The sequence below is a fragment of the Protopterus annectens genome, chromosome 1.part0 (assembly GCF_019279795.1).
Source record: "Protopterus annectens isolate FY-2018-M chromosome 1.part0, PAN1.0, whole genome shotgun sequence".
Classification (NCBI taxonomy): domain Eukaryota; kingdom Metazoa; phylum Chordata; order Ceratodontiformes; family Protopteridae; genus Protopterus; species Protopterus annectens.
In genome coordinates this window covers 825,700,714-825,725,487 of record NC_056725.1, presented here as the reverse complement: position 1 = coordinate 825,725,487, position 24,774 = coordinate 825,700,714, and the positions used below count along the sequence as shown (strand labels likewise).

Here is a 24,774-nt window from a genome sequence, read left to right as displayed (position 1 = left end):
CATATTTAGACTATTGCCCTCTTCAACCTTTATTGACTTACAGCACTCTTATAGAGGATTTCCTAGACAGTTATATTATGTAGCACAGTGTGGGTGACAGTGATGAGTGATACCTTATTATTCAGAGCTACTGCAGCACTCACAGTGCCATACGATACCAGAGTAAACAGTACAAGTACAGGGTATCAATCTTTTATTTCTAGGCAAAGTGTTTGCATCTGCCGGACCCGTGGGAGCAATGTTTGTTAGCACTACCTGAATGTTGCCACACAAATTACCAGAATCCACATTAGTGTTATGCACATACTTCTCACTCTGTTACTGTACACACTCTGGTCACAGACAACATGGGGGTGTAGATGGGACATACTTGGCGTATTACTCTCTTAACATTTTGGGGAGTTGCTAGTGTGACAGGTTTGTTCTTATAGATGTGTGACAATCAGTTGTATTTCCTGTTTACTGCCTAAACATCTGGGATCATCCCACTGATTTCCCAGGGGGACAGGGTGACAGGCAGCAGATATGGGCCGTTATACTGGACATTCTGGACATATACAGTTGTGAGGTATGATTCTGTATGCAGCCTACTTCCACTCCCAGGATTTAGACCATGGCTCTGTCTGCTAAAACTAAAACACTGTTCATCACAGTTATGTGTGCTATATAGATATTGCTGTATATCTCTTTTCTGATTTCTGTGGTTTTACATTCTGACCTTGTATTACAACACTCTTTTATACAGGATTTCCTAGACAGTTATATTATGTAACACAGTGTGGATGACAGTTATAGGTAATACCTAATTATTCAGAGCATCTGCAACAATAACAATGCCATACAATACCAAAGTAAACAGTACCAGTACAGGGTATCAATCTTTTATTTCTGGGCACATTGTTCTTATCTGACGGACCTGTGGGAGCAATGTTTGTTAGCACTACATGAATGTTGCCACACAAAGTATCAGATTCCACATTAGTTTTATGCACATACATCTCACTCTGTTACTGTACACACTGTGGTCATTGCTTGATAATATGGGGGTGTAGATGGGACATACTTGGCTTATTACTCTCATAATATTCTGGGGAGTTGCTTGTGTGACAGCTTTGTTCTTATAGATGTGTGACAATCAGTTGTATTCCTTGTTTGCTGCCTATACGTCAGGAATCATCCCACTGATTTCCCAGGGGGACAGAGTGACAGGCAGCAGATATGGACTAATTTACTTGACATTCTGGACATATCTGTACAGTTGTGGGATATGATTCTGTATGCAGACTACTACCACTCCCAAGATTCGAACCATGGCTGTGTGTGCTAAACATACAACAGTTCACGTCTCAGTTGGCTTATGCTATTTAAATTTTGTTGCCCTGTCTTTTCACTGTTTTCTGTCTGTCTCTCTCAGTTGTACTAAATGACCTTTGTGGATTACACAAGTCATAAACAGACATTCCTACACATTTTATTTATGTTGCACAGTGTTGGTAATACTGCTTAATACAACAGTACTCTGAAGTGATTGCAAATCTACATTACTTTATGATGCCAGAGTAAGCACATGCAGTCCATCAGTTAGACCTTTATTGTCAAGCTTTTATTTACATACAGCCTATATGAGACTCTTCCTGCCATATTAAACAATGCAGGTTGTATACAGGCAATTAACTTACTAATACTTTTAGATTTATTTCCTGTGACAGTACATGGAAAAGTATTACTAACCTGCCTCGCATCTCAACCTCTCCAAGCGACATCCAAGGGCCTCCTGGTTCACAGTCCACTCGCTTGCCGCTGTGAAGGACATAAGAGGAATATTTAGCCATACCTATCCATAATATACATGAGCTGGCAATTATTAAACAGGTAATGGAGTGATACTTACACACAGCTGGGACCTCCCCTGTCCTCCTAGCTTCTTGAATCCACTGTTCCAAGAGATCCCCCTTTCGCCGCTTCAGATCGGCATAGAGATGCCTGACCTATTCACCAGTTCGGGGTATGCCAGTGGCACTGGTGAGGTCACGGGCGAGACGGTCCCAGGCTTCAGTTTTATATTGGGAACCCTGGTACTGGCCCTGCAGCAGTCTCTGCTCATGGTCTTTGACAAGGAGTCCTGCCATGACTCTGGATTCCTGGATGCCCCATCGCTGCGCCCGAAAGTGCAAACCCTCTCCCATTCCAGACATAGTGCCTGCAAGGGGAAGCTACAACCAGTTATGAGATTTGTTCCCGCCTGTTGGGTTTAAATAGGGCCGATTTCCCACACTTTGCCGTGATTGGATGGTTTTGAAAACGCTAAACTATGGGCAAACCTGCTTACCTAAGGTTGGTATTGTTTAAAGGGGTATACCAATGGGCAAATTGAGTTAGCTGGCCTACACATTGCTTACACCTACTAAGCTGGGCTGTGCAATGCTTAGCGTTGCTTAATATTTAATTTGCATTATATTTGCTTTTTGGCATTGATTTATTATTCATTACATGTTATATATGTGTCTGTTATCCATGATTCATGTGTACGTACACTGTATGGGGTCCTTGTGTTTATTAGGGGACTTCAACACTTTATTACAATTACACCTCACATCTGGGATTACTGCAGTACTCCAGTTCACATATTTATGTTATGTAGTAGGTTATACAACATAAGACTGTATATAGATTCCTTTCACATGTTCAGTTTGATTTTCCTATAGTATGGATTTTTTGGTGATACCTCAATCTTATGTACTGCTGTGTTGGCTTAGTCATTAACTACTGTGACTGTAGTGTACAGGGTCCTGGGTTCAAGATTTGCAAAGGCTGTTTATTTTGTTTCTGGCCAGAACAGCGACCGTTGGATACAGAGTGATTAAGGCACTTTTAAGCACTTGTAAGCGTGCTTGCGCAGGTTTGCGCAAGCGTAAGCTATGCTAACCTTCGGTTAAATATGCTTACAAAGAGTTGACTTCAGTATTGCTTAACCTGTGTGCACATTGCTTACCACCCCCCCGCAAACGGGCTTATACCCACTTACGAGTGTTTAAATGTGCTTACTCATGCTTACTACTGCTTAGTAGTGCTTACTCCCAATTACCACTGCACTAATTTAGACAGTAATGTGTGATGGCTCTTGGGAAGGTGGGGGATTTGGACGCTGTATGGGGTTATCATTCATTATACATTTTACCTTCCATTTGTATCCCTAATTCCTGTGTACATATACCGTATGGGGCACATGGGATTATCTGTGGACTTTGCAACATTATGACACTGACATCTCACATCTGCATTTAATGCAGTACTCCAGTTAACAAATATATGTTATTTAGTAGGTTATGCAACTAAAAATGTTGGTCATAAAGTGATTTGACATGGAAAATGGAATGTGCTGCAGTGGGACTCGAACCAGGAATGACTGCTCATAAGGCGAATGCTCTACCCACTACACTATTGCTGTACTGCTTCATTTGCATATATCTTGCTTTTTTTCCTCTTCTGCCATTTAAGCTGCATTAACCATAGCTAAGCAATGGGCAAACCCGCACACCTACAGTTAAATTTAATCTGTTTCATAAATAAAAATCTTTATATTTGTTGTTTTAACTATTGCTCTTGTACACATGGGGGGATGTTGCTGGGGGTATATGTACACCTATGAGTGGTCTCGCTCATTCTTTTTTAACTTTTCTGCTGTTCTTCATTGCAGGGGGTGCGTATATTCTGAGAGCTCTGCTCTCAGACATGCCCCCTGCACTCTTACATGCTCCATTTAAGATTAGGAGCTCAGGCAGTGCACCTTCATTAATATGCATGGCGCACTGCCATCCTGCTCCTAAACGGCCGCTTCCATGCAGGACTAAGCTAGTCCTGCACGGAAGGATAGTGAATCCAGGGGTATGTCACTTACTGCCTTTTTGAATCTAGTAATCACTTTATCAGCCAGCCTCTCCAAAGGTGTGTATAATGGGTCAGTGGAGCTTGACAGATGCTGACCTGTCTCGGATATCAGCTGTTTAGCTTTTAACCTGCTATCTCTAAGATTACAGATGCAGACATAATCAAGGTAGTCAGGCTTCCACTTTATAGAACTTGATATTAACAGAAAATATAATGTGAATTAACATGCATTTACATGTAATTCACCACCTTGTATTTTTTTTTGAGGTCTGCTTACTGCTATACCAGCTGTAACTGTGCGATGGTGAGGCAGTACAGTATCAGCTTCATAAATAAATACCGATACTACATTTGCGGTCACGGCTGAAGCGCTAATGCGCCTGTTATTTTTATTGTTTGAACTGTAACAAACTGCTTTTTATATTAATTGCAAGCAGTTTTACAAAAAGATTTTTGTTTGTTTTATTTTTCCTTGCTTAGAGAAGATGTTTTTTACAGGGAACCTGGAGACCTAGATAAAACTGCAGGCAAATAAAATCAGGGAGAGCTTTTAATAGTGCATTCATCAGTACCATAACTAAATGGAGCTTGTATAATAATGTATTTCTAATTAATGTCCTGCAACCTACTTGATCCTTGTTGTGACACCCGTGCCCTGGCCCAGCAATGAAAGAGTCTCAATCCTCACCACTAACACCAGAGAAGGGCATTTCATGTATGAAGGAAAGGATAACAAATACACACAGTAAAGTGCAATTTCCCTTAAGAGCACACAGAGATCACAGTCCGGGGCGGGTCGCTCCCTTGCACTCCAGGTCCCCAATAGGACTCCCCACTGGCACAGCTATAGGGTCCAGACCTCAGCCTAGCTGGGCAAGCTAAAACCTCCAGCACCCTCTCTGTCCAACCAGTGCTTTGTGTCCCTGCCCAAGTAGCTGACACACACACACACACACACTTTGAGATAAGAGTTTATACAAACACACAGACACTCCTGGGAAAGGCTGACACAGGTTCTCTGTGTCCCTATTACCCAGACTGTACGGTAGTAGCACTTGCCACCACCCAGCTAATATTTATCAGCTACTCAAAAGCCCTTAAAAGAGTGTCCAATTATTACTGTACAATATTAACTGTCCAATTGGTAGTATAACTAAACAGTCTAGGGTTATTGGAGTGACTTGGTACAATAATCACTATAAATATGCAATGTATTCTGGAGCTTAAATTATCTCTACACAAAACAGCCACAGCTGAAAGGTTTTAAAATGTTTAATAATAAATAATAAAAACACAAGACAATACTTACTACACAGTGCTAGTCAAGAGTTCAGATATCACAGAGAAATACTTAAATTAATTCAGTAGTACAGTTCTGACATCACAGAAAAACACTTAGTCTAATCTTTCTAGTTCCTAGCTATTTCTAAGAGAGAACACAAGTCTAAGATAAACTTACATAAGAAAACAGTCAGAGTGCTGATGAGTTGGATGGTCAAGACAAAAATGCTCAATCCCCTCTGGTTCTCTCTGTTTGAATTGAAATTGCAGTTCTGATTTACATTACATCATTCTTCACACTTTCCTGGGTTCCCAGGCTAACAGAAACTGCATTCACATTCTTAACATCTCCCTTTTGTTATCTTGCAGCTGGTCAGGAGCAGAGCAATAAAAATACATTTGCATGTTCAAATCTAGCAATTTAACTCTTGATTAAAACAATAGGAAGAATTTCTTCATCTAGACCCCTCGGCACCACTGTCTGCATCAAAGGGTCACCACATGCTTTACTTTGGTCAGTAGAGGGCACTGTTGTCACATTTATTTCCAGTTCCACATGTAACAGTATTTCTTTACATTTAAGACAACAAGCCTGTAGTTTGCATTCATATTTACAAATGGCAGAATTATCTGCAAAATTCTATCTGGCTAGGCTGGCAGCCTTCAACTATCTTTACCCACTCTTCACACTTGTCAGTCTGGGTTTATATCAAATCAGTCACAGCACTGAGATGACTCTGAAAATGATGGTTACTGGTATTCTTATCAAGAGAGATTAGTGTCCATTTTCCAACTTTATATTTCATGGTCTCCCTTGATGTTACTGTCAGTCAAGGAAACTTAAGTAGCTTCAAACTCATTGTAGTTTATCATCTGTAGTACTTGGATAGTCAGTCAGTTATATTTCTGATCACATTCAGTAAGTCTTTTCTGGAGCTTCTTCCTCATTAGCCATTCACTTATCTATAGAGTTTAAAAGGGTCCTATTCTGTACCACTCATAGACTGGGTATCCTTTATTTTACATAATCTTGGCATAACAAAGATGGAGGTGATGGCAGTGCATGACAAGGTCCATTATGTACATGTTCCAGTCCTTCACTCTTTATTTGTTGTGTGGGAGTCGACTGGAATTCATATCTTTTTTTCCAGGATTTAGGCATGGTTCTTGAAAATGAGCTGATAATTAAGTACTACATATGAGGTGTACTGCAGACACTATGTTTCTCTGTCAACAAGTTATTGCATGCATCAAACTTTTTATTCTTTCTGTGGACCATGGGATGGTGGCTCACGCTATTGTGTCTTCCATGCTGATGTAATGTAAGGACCATTGCCATGTGTTTACAGAAAGTGACGTCACTCAGCTGCAACAGGTACAGAATTCTGCAGCCATACTCCCTGATGGAGCTTCCCCCTGCAGTCATGTTAGACAGGGGCTTCCGGACTCTGACTGGGCACCAGCTGGTACAAGTCTGTTTTAGAGCTTGCTTTTAAACTTTTGGGTCTAACATTGTCTGGGTCCTGTCAGTGTCCAATAGCTCCTGCTTCTACTGCCTGTTTCATCTTCTATGTTCATAGACGAGGTACTGCTAGATGTTCGTTGAACCTGTTTTGAGACCTCACGTAAGCCAACATTTGCCTGTTTAACTTTTCTCTTGAAGAACAAACTATTTGTTTTCAAGTATGGGTATGTGTAACTCTGAGATTACCTTTACAAGTAGCTCAACCTTCCATTTCTTTTCGAAAATCTGTTTGACTCCTGACATCTCACATTTCATTTTAAATGTTTTGTTTTATTGCTGTTTCTTTTATTGACTTTCATGCTAAATATTTGTCATTTTTTATTTTATATTTAGTGAATAAATGACAATGAAATTCTAAAACAATACATAAACGAGATAAGTCTTTGATGCTTAATTATTTTTGTAGGCACCGTAATTCACTCTCTGTAACTTACAAAGCTGAAGTGGCATCTAATCCACATCTGTGGGCCATGACATTCACAATGTGATAGTGTAAAGTTGCAAAGATAATGTTTGGTGAACGCAGTGCAGCCTGTGAGCTATGCTACGTAATGCATGGACAATTCATACTGTCCAACAGATATTTCTCCACACATAATTCGCAAATGTATAGCTCCTATCCTCATAGCTATCATTATAATTTGTATAGTGTTCCGTGGTTAGTGGTACTTGTGCTAGGTATGCCACCCAGGTATGGGGGAGGGCTAGATAGTGGCTGAGGATGTAAAGTACTGTATCTTCTGTTGATACATCTGAAGAATTGTGTTGTTGTGGGAATGGAATTGGCTTCAGTTGATAATGCAAATATCTCTGGCATTGCAATGATTTTTCCTATATGATGGGTGTCATTAACCTTATTTTATTTTTTATTTCTTTCTTTTTTTTTGTCTTTGCTTTATTTCCAGCATCCATGTAAGTGCAAAAGGTGTCACTCCAAACAGAAGTAGTTCATTACTTAGTGTGCTCCCAAATTCTGAATAACTGGGTCAGCTTTCGGGAGGGTATCATCAATGTGGTAGTTCTTCAGGGTAGACAAGTTCCCAAAGGATATGATGACACATTTTTTGACATTTAGTTTCAGACCATGGTTCTAGCACCAATTACTTGTTTGAGACAAACCTAACTGTAGGATGGCTAAATCATTTAAGGATTTAATAGTGCTCTTAGCTTGTAGTCTCCTGCAAACATGTCAGCCAGAACCCTTTAGTAGTTTTTTTTTTTTTTTTACTTCAGAGAAATAGATGACAAACAGGAGAGGTCCTAGCACTAAACCCTAGGGGACTCCAATGGTAACTGGTCTCTTTGTGGAGATAATTTCCCGTATTTTGATCTCCTTCATCCTGTCTGTGAGCAAGTTGGCAATCCATCAGATGATGGAGGGGTTAGTTCCTTTTTTATTTAGATTTTCTATGTCTGAGTGGCAGATAATGTGTTGAAAGCCTTGGCCAGTTTGAGGCATGCAGTGTGTACTGTTTTACCTTCATCCATTGCTTTACTGCTATTTTTATAGCAATCCACTAGGTTGAGTAAGCATGGCCGGCTTTTGACAAATCTAAAATGAGATAAGTCAAGTGTTTGGGGGATTCTTATGTCCTTATTGCTAAGTTCCATGATAAATCTTTCCGTGGCTTACATATGAGGCTGATCAGACTTAAGTCTGTGTCTGTGAATGGTCTTCCCTAATGTAGGGTAATGACTGTATCTGTTCTCCATTCACTTGATACAAAATATGTATGGATGCTGAGGAACTGTATGAAGAGAATAACCATCCTGAACTAAATTTATTTGCTGTTGTCAGTCATGTAGAATTTAGATGAAAGGAAGGACTAAGTGATATAAAAATGTTATACAACTTACTTTACTGGACTACTCCTGGCTTTTCCTGACGGATGATAATGACTCGGTCATACAGAATACTTGCACCATGAATGTAATGAATGTTTGCTCAAAAGGTTATGTGGAGCAATTATCACCTTTGTATGAGCGTGCAGAATCTTACAGTAAAGACATGCAGGTCATTATCCCATTATTTGTGCAGTTACAGTATAACACTGAGTCATTAGCACTTGTCAGGTAAAATCATTGGCAGCTGCCCCTGTTATTCAGATTACTAAAAGTCATTATCATATTGCAAGCACAGGTGTGGGATAGTCCATATGTTTTTGAGTGACCATGATATTTTTCATATTTAGTTGTAAATGTTTGCTAAGGAAGTTGTCAACATGCTGAGTAATACCCCATGTTAAAAACTATATGCAGTATGAGACTTATAATATTTTCTTTTCATATTTTGGTAACTAACTTTGTCAAGGAACATGTTAACATGCCAAGTAGTACCTCATTTTGAAGACCGTACTAGTACTAGTACTTACAAGATGTAAAAATAACTGTATCTGTATGCCATGCACATGTACAGAAATAGCAGTTTGATTAGGACCATGGTTATGGGAATTATGATATTTTTCATATTTTGCTAAATAACTTTGTAAGAGAACATGTCAACAAGCTAAGTCATACCTCATTTTGAAGGCAGTATTAATAGTTACAAGATGAAAAAAGAACTGTGGGTGTATGCTGTGCACATGTACAGCCATCACAATTTGTTTAGGACTTAGGTTATATAAATTGATTTTTTTCATATTTTGGTAAATAACTTTGCTAGTGAGCATGTCATTGTGCCAAGTGATACCTCATTTTGAAGACAGTGTCATTCCTTACAACATGATAAAAGAACTGTGTCTATATGCTGTGCACATGTACAGATATCACAGTCTGAGGGCTAAGGTTATGAAAATTATGATTTTTTTCATATTTTGGTAAATAACTTTGCAAGGGAGCATGTCAGTGTGCTAAATAATACCTTATTTTGAAGACAGTATTAATAGTTACAACGTGGTAAAAGAACTGTGTCTGTATGCTGCACACATGTACAGATATCAAAGTTTGTTTAGGACTTAGGTTTTGGAAATTATGATTTATTTCATATTTTGGTAGATAACTTTGCAAGGGAGCATGTCAGTGTCCAAGTAATGCCTCATTTTGAGGACAGGCATTACTCCTTACAGCATGGTAAAATAACTGTGTCTGTATGCTATATACATGTACTAATATCACAGTTTCTTTAGTCCATATTGTATGGGAGAAAGGAAATTCACCATGGGAATCATGTCAGTTGCCCTGCTAGATAGGGGTCCAGGAAGTAAATAATGTGGGAAGAAATAGCCAGGGAATTGTTATGGCTAGGCTTGTATAGGCCCTAGGGCTGATAGCATAGTACCAACCTATGTGAAATGTAACTTGCAATTATTGTGGAGCTTTTCTCCCTGGACCTCCACTGAAAATGGTCTGTTCTTGGCCCAGTGGACTTCCCTGTTCATCAAACTTAAATCAATAAAATAAAAGAAATAAATAATGCTGGCTCACAGTGCAATGGGATTTAATAACAGATGCTGGCTCCCTGTAGAGTGTGAGCTGAGAACATATGCTGGCACCCAGTACCATGTGAGTTAAAAATATATGCTGGCTCCCAGTACCACATAACAATGTTTGCATGACTGGCTGATGTGCTGCTTCCAACATAACACCACTAATCTGCTCAAAGTATTCTCCATCAAAATATACAAAATCAAAAGAGAAAACTAAATCCATAACCTCATTTTGGGTGAAGACTGCCCAATGGCCAAGCCTTCAGAAAATCATTTAAGTCCCAACTTGCTTGGGATCACCAAAAACATGTATTTACATTATTAGTTACAAAACATACATCCTTTTCATATTGCTAGTTGTCTCAAACAGTCCCAGGAATCATTTAAGACATGTGCTTTTTCATCAAAAAAGTTCTTGAAATTGGAATCAAACGTGAAGAAATCAAACCCTTGTATTCATTTATTTATTTGTTGCTAAAAAGGTTATGCAACTGGACCTGAGTTTCCCTTTTTAGCAATGAGCCACGAGTAATGTGTGGTTGGTTATATGACTTGTTGGGAATCACACAGTTTGCAAGTGGAAGAAAAAGAAATCACACCTAGGACTGCTGAAATAGAATGAAGATGATTAGAACTTTGCAGCCTTTAAACTACAAGCCAAACTGCCATATTGCATTATGTCTCCATAATTTAAGGAGCTACTGAAGTTAGCTAGACCACAAAAGCGCTTAGAGCCATCTTGTAAGTATTTAAGTAGGAGAGGTCTCAGGTTTATTCCAGTCGGCCAAGCAGAAGGAGCAGGCTTCTACCATAGTGAGTTACTTGCATTAACTAAAATACATCAAAAAGCTTAAGCCTAAGGAAAACAAAGCATAATTTCTTCTAGCTCATATTATAACAGAAGAGATGGGCGGTGATTTCTGAGAACTTTGTGAAGAAATGAGAACCACTGAAAGTGCACCAGAAAAATTCATATTATAATAATGATCAAGTCTAATAACTTAGTTTGAACAATAACATGCATGACAGGAGTTCAACACAAATTAAGTGTTATCAATTTATTCTATTGAAAAATAAAATAAATAAACACAATAAACTGTAGAAAGATTGTTTCAGTTTGGGGTAAAAGATCAATTCTGAAAATTTGTTTCCATAATACTTGCAGCATGTGTACTCTGGATCCAGACAATATGCCCATATCTTTGCACGGGAGCATGGTGATGCCACAAATGATGTATCATTTTGAAGTTGACATTGAGCCACACAACTTGTACACTGACATGTAGTCTCTGTCTGTTATAGGTGATGAGATATTATGCTTAGTTTATTTATCAAGTATGAGAAATATTATATTAATCATATTTCTGAGAATATCGCCATAATGGAGCATCACACAGTAATGGTTAAGGTTAAAGCTAACATTCATACAAACAAATCAGTTACAAATTGTATGGGTCTACATGGTACATTCACCAAGATACTGTGATTTGTTTTACCAAAAAGGTAAAAAATATGCACAATATCAGCATTCATTGGCAAATATTTAATAAGACTTAGATACACACTTTCAATGTTTACACTGTTGGAAATGTCAGTGTCTGCTAATCAACTTTCCCATTTACATTTTGTCTAGCTGTTATGGTTAAAGAGTTATGAACATTTGTTTTCTGTATGGTATTACAAATGGATTATCTGAAAATGAGCTCAGGCTGCACTGTTGTCACTATGGTGGAAGTAAGCAGGCAGCATTTTCTGAGCTGCTCCGGAAAGAATCAGTTAAAAGCAATCAAGGAGCCCTTGTTAAGCAAACAGGTCCTAGACATGATCACAGAGGCCAGAAAACCCAGCACCAAAAAAATCTTATGCAGAGAAATGGAAAAGATTCTGGTCCTGGAGCCAGTCCAGACAGAGTAGTACCTCACAACCTATCCATCCCTCTTATTCTGGACTACCTAGCCGAGTTACTCAATAGTGGCCTCTCCTTCTCTTCTATTAAAATCCATGCCTCAGCCATTTCAGCTCATTTCAATACAGAACAGCCCCTCTTTTCACATCCTTTGATTAAACAATTCCTCAAAGGGGCTTCTAATGTCAGACCCTGCAGAAGGCCACCCATGCCAGCCTGGGACCTGAACTATGTTTTAGAAAAGCTAAATTTGCCACTTTTTGAACCTGTAGCCTCAACAGAATTGAGATACCTCTCTTTGAAGACTGTTTTCTTACTAGCTGTCACCTCAGCCGGAAGGTTTTCAGAACTTCAAGCACTCATGGCTGTGGAGCCCTTCATCATTTTCCATGCAGACAGGGTCTCCCTGAGGACTAACCCGTCCTTTATGCCCAAGGTAGTGTTCGATGTGACCCTCAGCCAGGCCATACATCTACCCACTTTCTTTCCAAACCCTCAAAACAAGGGGGAATGAATTCTGCACTCACTAGACATGCACAGACAGCATGGATACTACCTGGATCTTACTAAACCCTTCAGAAAAACAGACCAGCTTCTTGTCAGCTTTGCCCCAGGGGCAGAGCGAAGCCCATTTCCAAGCAAACCATTTCCAAATGGATATCACACTGTATCCATTTCTGCTACAGACTACATGGAAAACCTCCCCCTAAGTCTGTTCATACCCATTCCACTAGGCAGCCTCCACTTCCACAGCAATCCTCAGAGGAGTCCCCACCAGGACATCTTAGAAGCTGTCACCTGAACCTCTGTCCATACCTTTACAAAGCATTACCACCTACCTCATTTCTCTAAGGCTAGGGCAGGGTTTGCCTCTGCAGTTCTGCATGGGTTGCTGACCCAGGCCTAGGTCTCTAACTTATCCTTCCACCCCTCTACTCAGCTTTGGGAATTCTCCCACAAGTGATGACTGCAACAGTGAAACACTGAGAACATAGTACAGTTGTGTACATTTACCGTAAATGTAGATGTTCGAGTGTATTCACTGTTGCAGTCCTGGTTTCCCACCCTCCTTCCCTTTATATCCTCTTCCTTGGGGAGACCTCAGTTTCTCCCACAAGGACCACTTTACCATATTTCCTTGTGTTCTAACAGGTTAGGGCAAGAAATACTGATGTAATGATGTCGGCTGCCTTGCTTTATAGCACTGACAACCTGACTACAGTCAGAAGCGACAGCAGCCAATGCAGAAAAACATTGACTCTGGTATTCAGGCCATCCGAGGGCTACCACAACAGGGATAACCCACAGGTGATGACTGCAACAGTGAATACACTCGAACATCTACATTTATGTTAAGTGTACACAACTGTATTTTCTTCCTAATCATGCCTTTTAAGCAGTTTAGTATTAAGTCTGCTAGTAAGACTTAGAGTCAGCAGGAAGCACTCTCACGAACACCTCGTCCACCTTCTTCAGGAAGGCTGAATAGTCTATACAGTTATTTGGTAAGGAAGCAGTCATTATTTTTTTCTGCTTTAACTTGTGGTCATACTGTGGCAAGCTTCTCACCCATTTTGTAAAACTCCAGCTGTATGGCCCATGGCCAAGAGCTTGTGAATGTCCCCATATCTGCCTGGAACAACTTATGTGAGAACTATACAATCCTACAACAGGGAACATCTCCAAAATATGAGACATGCTACCCCTGATTTAGAAGTTGATTCTATATCCTACAGTGATGAGTCCAACTAACTATATCTTGCATGTGCTTTTCCACCTTTTACACCAGCTCACGCTCTTTTCTCACTTTTTAGATGATGTTTTTCAATTCTAAAGACAGTTTCCATTGCAAAGGTCTGGGTTCTGTGCGTCCATTCTGCTGTTTGTCATCTAGCTGCACCTGACTCCAGTTCTTAACCTGATAATGTGCTCACCAATTTTGGACTTGGCCAGCTCAGGTTGTGTGAGTTACCCTAGCAGCAGACATCTATCCTATGCCTAGGGGCACAGGTGGGACTCTTCTGTAAAATTTCTAATCAAGTTATGCTTTAATAATATTCACGTAAGTAGCTGCTGTTAGTCATAGTATTTACATTTATGACTGCAATTCTGATTTCAACAATTATTTTCAGACATTTACATCAACATCATCTTTGCTTTCATATTTATTTCATTAAAACCACACTTATTATTGCCATATGTGTATTTAACTTAATGAATTTGGTTCTGTCTGAATCCTGAAAAATATCCTCAAACGTATACATGTCATGTGTTTTTTTTCTAATTAAGATGACTGGATAAAACACAATATACCCACTCCATGCTCAGCATAACTGTCAGATGAGTGTCAATTTCAGCATCACCTGTTTCCATTTTGATATGTAACCTTCTGCTTGTGTTATGTATATGAGCTTTTACTGCATAGCTTTAAAAAGTATCTCTTCCAATCAGGTAATTCTAAACCACCTTGTTCTGTGGAGAGAATCAACTTATCCCACCTAATTGTTGCCCTCTTCCCCTCCCAAATATATTCCTTCAACTTTTTATTAATTGTCATCCACATCTTTTCTTGTAGATAAAAATATACTTGACCTGTATATTAAACTAAAGGGACTAAAACATTTCATTCCTTGCATCTTAAAATCCATATCCAAAAGACCTTCCAGTTTCTCAATTTTTATATTATCTTATTTTAATCTCTTCCCAGATATCCTTAGCTGCTATAACAGACTCCTTTTTAGTCCGTACACCTAAATACTTATTTTTTTATCATGTCCCCATAAATAAGGGTATTGCTGAACCAAGTTATATATTGATACATAGTGTTATAGCCTTTTTTTTTTGTCTTCATCAATTTTATATCCAGAGAAGACTTGAAACTGTCTCAATAAAGCAACTTTTCTTGATTACCATGCCATTTATATCCTTAAATGAGCAGGTCCCTTATTTTCTTTTTCAGTGGCTCTAAATGTAAATCAAGTGACAAAGGGGAAAGAAAGAACAAAACCCCTGTCTGGGTCCTCTGTTCAAATACAACACCCGTCTGGGTCCCCTGTTCAAATATAACACCCCTGTCTGGGTCCTCTGTTTAAATACAGCTTGTCAGGGAGGAACCCTATATGGCGCAGTATTTCAGTATTCAGTTGACTAGTGGTGGTTCTTTCTGTTTCAAGTGTATTGTAATCTTAACAAAAGTTTAATTTAATAGGTTTTTATGTAAGCAGTTGACTAAGAATAGACTATAATGCATGTGTGAAATTACTAGCTATAAAAACAGAGAGTATGAATAACTTGTCCTGCATTCTAAAGCCAGTTTGTATTTTTTCCGCAGAGGCTAACAGCTTGCACAGGTAGTCGGCAGCGAAGCAGGCTGTCTGTTATGTCTCAGTACCTTTGCACTGTGAAGAGCTGCTTTGATATCCCAGGTCGAGCATTTGTTCCCAAACCAAAAGTGAGTGATTGAATTGTCATAGCTGATTTGTTGATTTAAAAAAAATGTGATCCTAAAGTTAGTGTTATTTCTGATATCGTGTGCAGAAATGGGACTTTGTGATTTAGTAACCAAAGACTGAGAACAGTATGGAGCTCTTGAACATCAGCACCAGAATATACGTACTACCCTACTAATGTGAATTCAGCAACCTTGTGGTATTTTGTTTAGGTATTTGTGTAGTCCTTGCCCGGCAAAGTAAGACAAATATATTCAGTTATGATAGAAGACAGAAATCACTACATTCATGTTATCTACAGGAAATATTTCCTTTTTTTAGATAATAAAACTGAAAACATACATCAATTATGAAAATGTCTTACTCGGCACTAGATGTCTTAAATGTACAGTCATTGAGTTTAAACTTTTGTGTAGGGTCTGCACAATGATACGTTTCATCACAGAAATAAAAAACATCTGTAATTACAGTTGCATTTCTAATATGGTGCTGCTAATCTTGATATCAATGATATGTTCATAGATGCATAGGAGATTACTAGGTTAGTGACATAAGGGCCCTTACCAGCTAGGCAATATAACCAAATTTTACCCAACGTATTGCCCTTAGGGGCAAGAGGTGGCATGGATTTCTGCCTGTGCAATGAGTATCTTAACATCTTAACAGATTGGCACCATCCATAAGAGACATCATCACTACCTCAGGTGTGAATTTACAATTCCTCATCCATTGATCCAAATTGCATTTGAAGTGGGCCAGGAAAGGTCTTTGCTTAACATGAATAGGAAGCCTTTTCCAAAGAAGGGGCAATCTTTGAGACACATATATATGTCCCTCTGGCATGTTTTGTTTGAGGCACTAAGTTTAGATCCTTAGATCAGGTGACCTTTGTGCTGTTTTACTTGCAGATGTGTAGCAGCTCCATCAGGGCTGGATTTGTGAGTGCCTTGTAGTTCAGGCATAGGTCACCCGTTAATGGTTTGTATGAGACAGAATAAAGGTATAGGGCTTTTCGTCTGTCCGCATAGTTCATGTTGTTTTCATCTTGTATTTTCTTTGTGAGGAGCCTCTGAGGTCTCTCCAGCTGCCTGTAAGTGCCTAGTCAATTACATGCCAAATGGCATACTGTACTTGACTACTGGTCTAATTAGGGATGAGTAGAGCAGAACTATAATTTCCTTGGATCTGGATACCATACCTTTACTTATAAGTTGTGCCACATGAAATGATTTCCTCACCACTGTGTACTATCTGTGGACCTAGGTCTCTCACCTCTGAGTCTACTCTAATGGGTGTGCTATTAATGTTGTAATTTGCAGGAGTGTTTGACTTCCCAAAGGGTATGATTATGCATTTATTTTTGCATTTAGTTTTAGGCCATGGTTCTGGCACTGATCATTTGTCAGATCTGGACCCTCCTGAAGGATATCTACATCACTGGGGGATTCAGTGATTGCCATCAGCTTGCAGTTGTCAGCAAACTCTGTCATCCAGATGCCTTCTACATTTGCCTTGACTTCTTAGAAATATATTCCAAAAAGGAGTGGTCCCAGTACTGAGTCCTGTGGCACACGACTAGTAACTGGCCTCTTGCTGGATCTAGATTCACTAACTTTAATAACATGTGGTCCTGTCCATGAGCCAACTGGCTATTCATCTGATGACATAGGGATTTATGCCCACTTTTGTGAGTTTATTTATAATACTTGAATGGGAAATTGTGTCAAATGCCTTGGCCAGGTTGAGTAAAGCAGTATGTACTGTTTTACCCTCATCCATGGCCTTCGTGACTTTCTCAAAGAAATCCACCAGATTTAGTAGGCATGACCTTGCCCTTGACAAAGCCAAATTGGGTCAGGTTCAGTGTTTGCAGGTCTCCTATATCATTATTTATCTGGTCCATGATTATTCTTTCTATGGCCTTACATATAAGAGTAGTCAAATGTATGGGTCTGTCATTTCCCGGATGAGTAGATGGTTCCCTTTTATGCAGAGGGCTGATTGTTGCTGTCCTCCTCTCTTTTGGGACAAAGCCAGTCCGGAGGCTGTGGTTAAATTAAGATCCTAATGGGCCTGACAAGTTCTGATTTAAGCTGTTTAAGAGGCGACCAGCTATATTGTCAGGCCCCATTGAAGCTATGTTTTTAGCTTTAGAGAGCGCAGTGGCAACCTGTTCTTTGGTGATAATTGGTGGTGGAGTGGTGGACGGCATTTCTTGGGGGGAGAACTGGGGGTGATGGGAGGTGAAATTTGAGCTGAATTTGTCAGCCAGCAGATTTACTTTGTCTTCAGTGTTTGTAATGTCATGTATTCATTGTTGGGTGCTGTCCTTATGATTAGGGACATAACTGGAAAATGCCTTATGGAGGCTATTTTTGCCTCAAAGTCTGTTGTCAGAGGCTTGTCTAGTTCCCTGATTCACTTGTTTAAACCAATGAGGGACTTGCTGGTCTGTTGTGCACATTCCCTCTTACTTCTCAACAGGATTTTCTTTCTTTTGTTGTTTAACATATTAATACCAGGGGTAAAACAGGATGGCTTGTTTTCGCACGGTTTGACCTGGGTTTGTTTTGGTCTGGTAGTGCCATTTCTTTGCAGTTGTTTATATAGTCTTATAGGGCTATTGTTTATTTATTTTTTATTTTATTTATTTGCAGTTGGTTTACCAGGATAGTCCATTGGGCCAAAGAACCCATTTTCAATGTTGTCCTGGGAAGAAAAGCTCAAAAAAACAATTATCAAGGTTACAATAAGGTATTTAGTTTCAGTTATACAATTACTACAGACTTGGAAATATAGTAGACTAGTGTAGAAATATATACAAATATTACAGTCTTGTAAGGCTGTAAACAATTTACAATATAGAAGCTGAGAAGCTTTTACAACTTGAGGTGGGTTACACTGGAGGTATATTTCATACATTTAGGAGGAGTAGCGTAATACAAGCAAGAGAAAGGTATATGAGCTGACATCGAACTTTTTCAATATAGAAACAGAACCTTTTCCATCTTAGGGTATATTTACACTAAGGTACTTTTAAGTATTCAGAGAAAGCTTGATACAAGCAAGAGCAAGATCTATGAGTTTAGGAGAGTAAGTAGAAATTCATATTATGAATAGGAGAAGAGAAGTGGAAATTCCCAGTATTAGGAGATTATGTTGTGTGGGATCAGGAGCATTCCCACTGGGAAATTAGGTGTAAGTGAAGGGATTTTTTGAATGAGAAGTGATTTGTCATGGTACGAATGGATGGAGGTAAGGAGTTCCAGAGACGAGCAAGACTGTAGGATAAGAGATTTTTTCCAGGGGGACGAATCGGTTTATACAGTTCAATTAGGTTTTGGTTGTTAGTCTTAGAATTCTATCAGGGAGGTGCATTTTGAAGGTATAGGTGAGGGATGGACAGAGGGAGGGTTTGAAGATGAGTTTATGTGCAAGAGTCAGTTGGATATAGGTGAGGTGATTGGGTAGTTCTAACCATTTTAGTTTGTGGAGAGCTGAACAGTGGTGTGAGGAGGACTTATGGGAGGTAGCAAACTTGACAATTTTGTTATAGCAGGAGGAGAGTTGAGTTTTGAGAGAAGATTGTAATGTAGTTAGAAGTGGGGCTCCATAGAGGAGGGATGGGATGAGAAATGTGGTAGATAGGGTGAGTTCGGTGGAGGGTGTAAGATAACGATTCTGTCTGTAGAGCATGCCAAGTTTTTGGTGGGGTTTTTTTATATTTAGTTGAATATGGGAATTGAATTTAAGCTATCAATTTGGACCCCAAGTAATTTGGCCTCAGGTACCAGTTCTAGGGGTGTATTGCTGTGACTAGTAATAATGAAATTACTTGGATTGAAAAAGGTAGCTTTAGAGGGGGTGAATACCATTACTTTGGTTTTGGAGGCATTGAGTACAAGGTGATTTGTTTTCATCCATTGTTCGGTGGTTGAGAATGCATCTTGAGTAAGCTTTAGCAGTGTGGGGATGGAGGTAGCAGAACAGATAATAGTTGAATCATCTGCATATTGGATAATTTTAGTTAGAGGGATAGAGTTGTGGAAATCGTTTATGAATATATTGAAAAGAAGGGGACCCAGTATAGATCCTTGGGAAACACCGGTTGGGGTGTTGATGAAAGGGCAGGTGGCTTTTTTCCATCTTACTGCTTGATATCTATTGGATAAGTAGCTAGTGAACCAATTCAGAGAAGAGGGTGACAAGTTAAGCTTGAAGAGTTTGGTTAGTAGTAAATTGTGGGCGATAGTATCTAAGGCTTTAGAGAGGTCTAGTAGGAGGGTGGAGACAATGTGTCCTGAGTCCCGGCTTTGTTCACAGCTTCCAGGAAGGAGAGTAAGGCGGTCATAGTACTGTGTCTTGGTCTGAAACCATGTTGTGTTGGAGTTAGTAGGTTATTGTCTAAGAGGTATGATAGGAGTTGTAGGTGAATACACTTTTCTAGAAGTTTAGAGATAGGATAGCGATGGGACGGAAATTAGTAATATTGTTGTCGCTGCCGCCTTTGTGCAATGGAACAACAAAAGCTTTTTTCCAGATTTGGGGTGCTGAGCTTTCTTGAATGGAATGGTTGATTAGAATGCTGATGGGGTAGGCAATGGCTTCAGCAGCTATACTGAGAAAGTATGAAGGAATGTTATCAGGGGCATTAGAGCATGGTTTTAGTTTCTGAAGCATTTTTTTTATGGTGCATGTCGGTATAGGTGTTAGTGAGAATGGTGGGGGAAGGGGGGTGAGAATTTGGGAATGTTGATGATGGAGAGGAGATAGGGGGAGGAGCAGTGTTAAGGGGGTGAAAAGTTGGTAGGGGAGGGTTGGGGTGTAGTGGGGGGGTGTGGTGAGATTTGATGAAGAAAAGGATGAGGTTAGTTTGGAGATAGAATCAATGAAGAAGGTGCTGAATTGGGTGGCCAAGTCTATGTCAGGAGTGTTAGGGTCTGGGCTAGGGTTATCTGGTTTGTTGGGATTAAGGAGGGTAGAGATGCATTTCCAAAATTTTTGAGGGTTTGTTTTGGATTATGGAGAAGTAATTTTGTCTATCGGAAATTATGACCTTTTTTACTTTGTTTCGGAGTGTTTTGTATTCACAATGGGCAAGGGGAGTCCTATGTTTCTGATATGATGACCATGCCTTATCTCTAAGGTGCATAGTTACTAGTGTGTTTTTTGTTAGCCAAGGGGCAGTTTTGTTTTGTACTCTTTTTGTTTTTATAGGGGCTTGTTGATCTAAGAGGTTTAGGAAAGTTGCTTTAAAGTGGGTGACAGCTTGTTCCAGGGGTAGAGTTTTTAGGGTGTACCAGATGATTGCTTTTAAAGAGTTGGAAAAGGTAGTGGGGTTAAAGTTTTTTCGGCAGTGAGTGGTAATGAAGTTGTGAGTAAGATGTAGGGGGTGAAGTTATTCGGTGTGTGAATGTGGGCAAGTGGTCACTAAGGGAGTCAGGCAGGGTGCCACTATTTGAGAAGTAATGAGGGTGGGAGACTAATATCCAGTCTAGGGTGCTATCACTGGTGAGGTTTTTTGAGGGCCGAGTTATGGAGTTGATCAGTTGAGAGAAGTTGTAAAGATTGATGTTAAGTGGATTTGTGGGAGACTGTATTGAAGAGCAATTAATATTCATGTCACTCATAAGTATAGTTTCATTGTTAATGTTATTGGAAAGCCAGGAGAGGATATCTTCTAGTGTAGAAATATTGTTGCCTGGGGGGGTGTAGAGGGAGGCTATGCATATGTGTTTGTGTTTATTTGCTTGAAGCAGTGCTAGGAGTAATTCAGCATTATTGAACTGCGGAGTTGGTTTGTTATAAGGGGTAACTGTTAAGGAGGATCGGTATAGAAGTGCTACCCCACCTCCTTTTTTGTTTGTTCTATTTTTTCTGATTATAGAGTAGTTGGGTGGAATTATTTCGGAATCTTTTATATGAGGTTTTAACCAAGTTTCAGAGATGGACAAAATGTCTGGTTTGTTATATGTAAGCCAGGCATGCAGATTAGGGATTTTGTTAGCTATACTTTGGGCATTTAAGGAGGTGAGTAGAATGGACTTATCTGTTGGTGGGGATGAGGATGGGCCTGGGTTGGGGTGTATGTCTCCTGATGATAGAATAGAGGTCATATATAGCATTAGGTTGGGGAGGAACTTTGCCTGCTTAGAGACAGGATTGAGTTTAGCTAGATTTATGAGGGATATTTTAGTTATTGTAGGGTTAGGATATTTGTGAGGAGTAATAAGTTTATGAGAAGAAAATATGGTGTTTTATGGGGTATAGGCATGGAGAAATTGAGAAGTGTGAATGTAAGACAGGTAGGTTAAGATGGCTTGTAGTATGAAAGGATAGAGTGTGGTTATAGTTAGTTGGCTGGGTGAGGTAGTAGGTATAGGATATAGTGAGGAGGAGTGCTAGATGAGTACAGAAGGATATGGCTTTTGAGTGCATAGTGGATTTGGTTATTGAGGTGAGGTATGATGTGGATGGTTAGTTTACTAGGGTATGAGAGTTATAAGTTTATGGAGGAGACTGAGAGGGGAGGTATGGTTGAGTATTGGTGAAATGAGGGGAGGAGTAAGAAGTGGGTGTGGAAGGGAGGAGGTCACTAGTTGGTTGGGGGTGGGGTGATGGGTGTGGTTAAAGGATATATATGTAGAGGTGTTGGGGCGGGTGGGAAATGGGGCAGGGAGAGGAGCGGAGCGAGCCCACAGGGCGAACGGAGCGGGTAGACACAGAGACTGGAGCAGTTGTAGAGGAAAAACAACCAGCAGGACTAAAGTGCAAAGGTAAGCTTTAAAAGTTAGATGAGATGAAAGCTAGAGAGAAGTGTTTGTAGGAAAGGTAGTAGTAAATGAGAAATAGAAAAAGTGTAAGGTGGGAGAGCAGGATAGCAGTGCAGGTACAAAAGGAGAAATAGGTAAGAAGCTATGTAGTAGGTAGGATGAAAAGGGGGTGAGGCTGGGTAAAGGGTGCCACCTAGTGGACGGGCCTAAAAATGCAGGCAGATGTAAGAGGGAGACAGATGGAGAAATCAAGGGAAAAGGTGGGTGCTAAGTCAAAAGGAGGGATGTTGCAGAGGATGGGAAAGAGGGAGAAAGAGTGATTTATGTATAGTAGGGGGGGGGAGGCTGCTGGCTGCCAGTTGCCTTAGCTCAATACAAAAATTACCACCTGTAACACCTTGTGTATGCCCCCTTGCATAGGTTTCTGTGTTTTCTGGATTTGGGGGAGCTTGAAAACTAGCTATGCTGTCCCTTAACAGGGGATAGTTTACTTTAGAGAAGTTCTTAAAATATTTGGGGTTAGGTGGGGGTGACTAGTTTTACCTTTATTTCAAGGGAGACAGCTTTGTCATATGATCTTACCAGTGAGGATATCACACTAGGGGAAGTGCAGCACTCTCCCATATTTGTGAGTACCAGATCTAGTATATTTGTTCCCTGAGTAGGACTGCAGACTAGCTGCTCCAGAGCATTTAAATTTACAAAGTCAAGAAGTCTTTGGGCCTGCATGTTAGTGGTCGTTTAAGCCTCCCAATTAATGGAGATGTAGTTAAAATCATCCATGAGTATGGCATTGGGCTAGATAGTGAGAAACTTCAGGTATGATGTATGGATTTCCTGGTTCATACTGGGGGACCTGTAGTTAACAAGAATATAGTAATGGATTGTTCCCATGGTTAGTTGGACATGGAGTAGCTCAAGCATGTTGTATTGTTTGACCAGCCTGGAGGTGTGATTATCTTTTATCATTCATATTCAATGAGTGGTCAGAATGTATAAAAGGCATTATAGCTGCTGGAGTGCTTTCTGTGGCTTTGAACCATGTTTCAGTAACTGCGCAGACGTCAGCATTCCCTAGGGTGAGGAGAGCAGTTCCTTGTTGAGGCTCCTTGTATTGAGCAGTTAACACCTTTAGCTTGTCCTGAGTATCTTTTATTTTGCTGGAAGGTTTGTCTGTTTGGCAATGCCTAAAAAATGCACTATAGGGGGTGGATAATGTTTTAGCCAATATCCGAAAACCTAGAGATAACAGGTGAAGAGCATCCCTGGCAATGGCCTATCAGCCATGTACTCCCAGGCTGACAAGTATTGAGCTCTTTTGGAATGAATGTGTTTAGTCATAAGATATCTAGTTGTAGGAGAAAATTGGAATTTGGGTAAATTACTTTCAACTGTCCTTTGCAGCTGGAAGATGCACATGATATTTTTGTATTTTTGAAGTCCCATGCTTTTGGAGTCATATCTCTCTGGTCTATGCCAGCCTCTTATTTTCTGTAATATAAGATTTGTTCTTCCATTTCATTCACAACAGTCAAAATGTTCATTTCTGTCCTACAAAATCAAAGGACAACAGACATTTTAGTTGTTTTAACCAGTCAAAATTTACAGGGTGTCTGAATGGTAGTCAGATGTGTTACGGCTGTCGCAGGCACACACTGTTATGTCCGGGAATGCCGAATGATATGATCTACTGCCATTGTCCAAACTTTTCACCACCTCATCATCTCAGACAGCTAAGGTTAGACACCTACCTGGTGGCACAGTGTTTGGCAGTCAGTGAACATGTCAATGGATCCCAGGACTGAAAAGAGCATTTAGATAACTTAAGAAAAGAGAGATAACATGAATATGACATGGCAAGTTAAGGAATCAGGAGACCAGGTCTTATGGGCTGCCAGCAAGTACTACACTGGCTTCTGCCTCCTGCCCTACCTCATTGTCTTCTCCATCCATCAGTTGTTCATCTTCTGTCAGTAGGAACGTTGGACCTGAAAGAATGTTTATATGATCATTCCTTGGGAACGAGATCCATGTTTCAATTGCTACCTTTCCTCCCTCACACAGAATATTCTTTGCGGTGATCAAGGTACCTTAACAGATGGGCCATGACTTCTTGTCTCTGGTCACCTACTCTAAATCTGACTTTGTGGGGGTCACTTTTTTTTGTCACCCCTTGATGGTCTGTTTACTGTTATGAATGTGATGCTGCCTCTTTGTTTCTTTTTGCCTCCCCTTGAATGATGGCCTGTTGAAGAGAGGAACCACTCCCTCATTCCCTTCTCACTGTAGACACAGCCAAATCTCTTCAGTATTTTCTCAGTTGCTGACTGACTTTGACAACCTGTTCAGTGCCACTTTGGTGATTGAATTGTAGTGGCTTTAAGCTGTTCTGGATACTTAAGTTACTAGTAATAAATCCATTGCTGGTCATTTCTGAGCATGCACCCTCTAATGGACACATACTTTCTGCTGTATGGAAGAAAGCTATTATTTCCTTTATATATTGGTCTTGTTTTCTTTCTCTGTA

At 39.9% G+C, this 24,774-nt stretch overlaps 1 protein-coding gene across 7 annotated transcripts in view; it reads left to right on the top strand.

Annotated features, from left to right (window-relative positions):
• Window positions 1-24,774, top strand: part of TFB1M (transcription factor B1, mitochondrial) — a 796,864-nt gene that overhangs the window by 438,249 nt on the left and 333,841 nt on the right. For 6 of the 7 annotated variants that reach the window (XM_044063432.1, XM_044063422.1, XM_044063418.1 and 3 more), the window contains exon 6: window positions 15,357-15,476. The exons of the other annotated variant lie outside the window; for it this stretch is intronic. In XM_044063432.1, coding sequence (XP_043919367.1) covers window positions 15,357-15,476 — 120 coding nt within the window. The remainder of the gene's footprint in view (window positions 1-15,356; window positions 15,477-24,774) is intronic. 7 annotated transcript variants of the gene reach the window in all.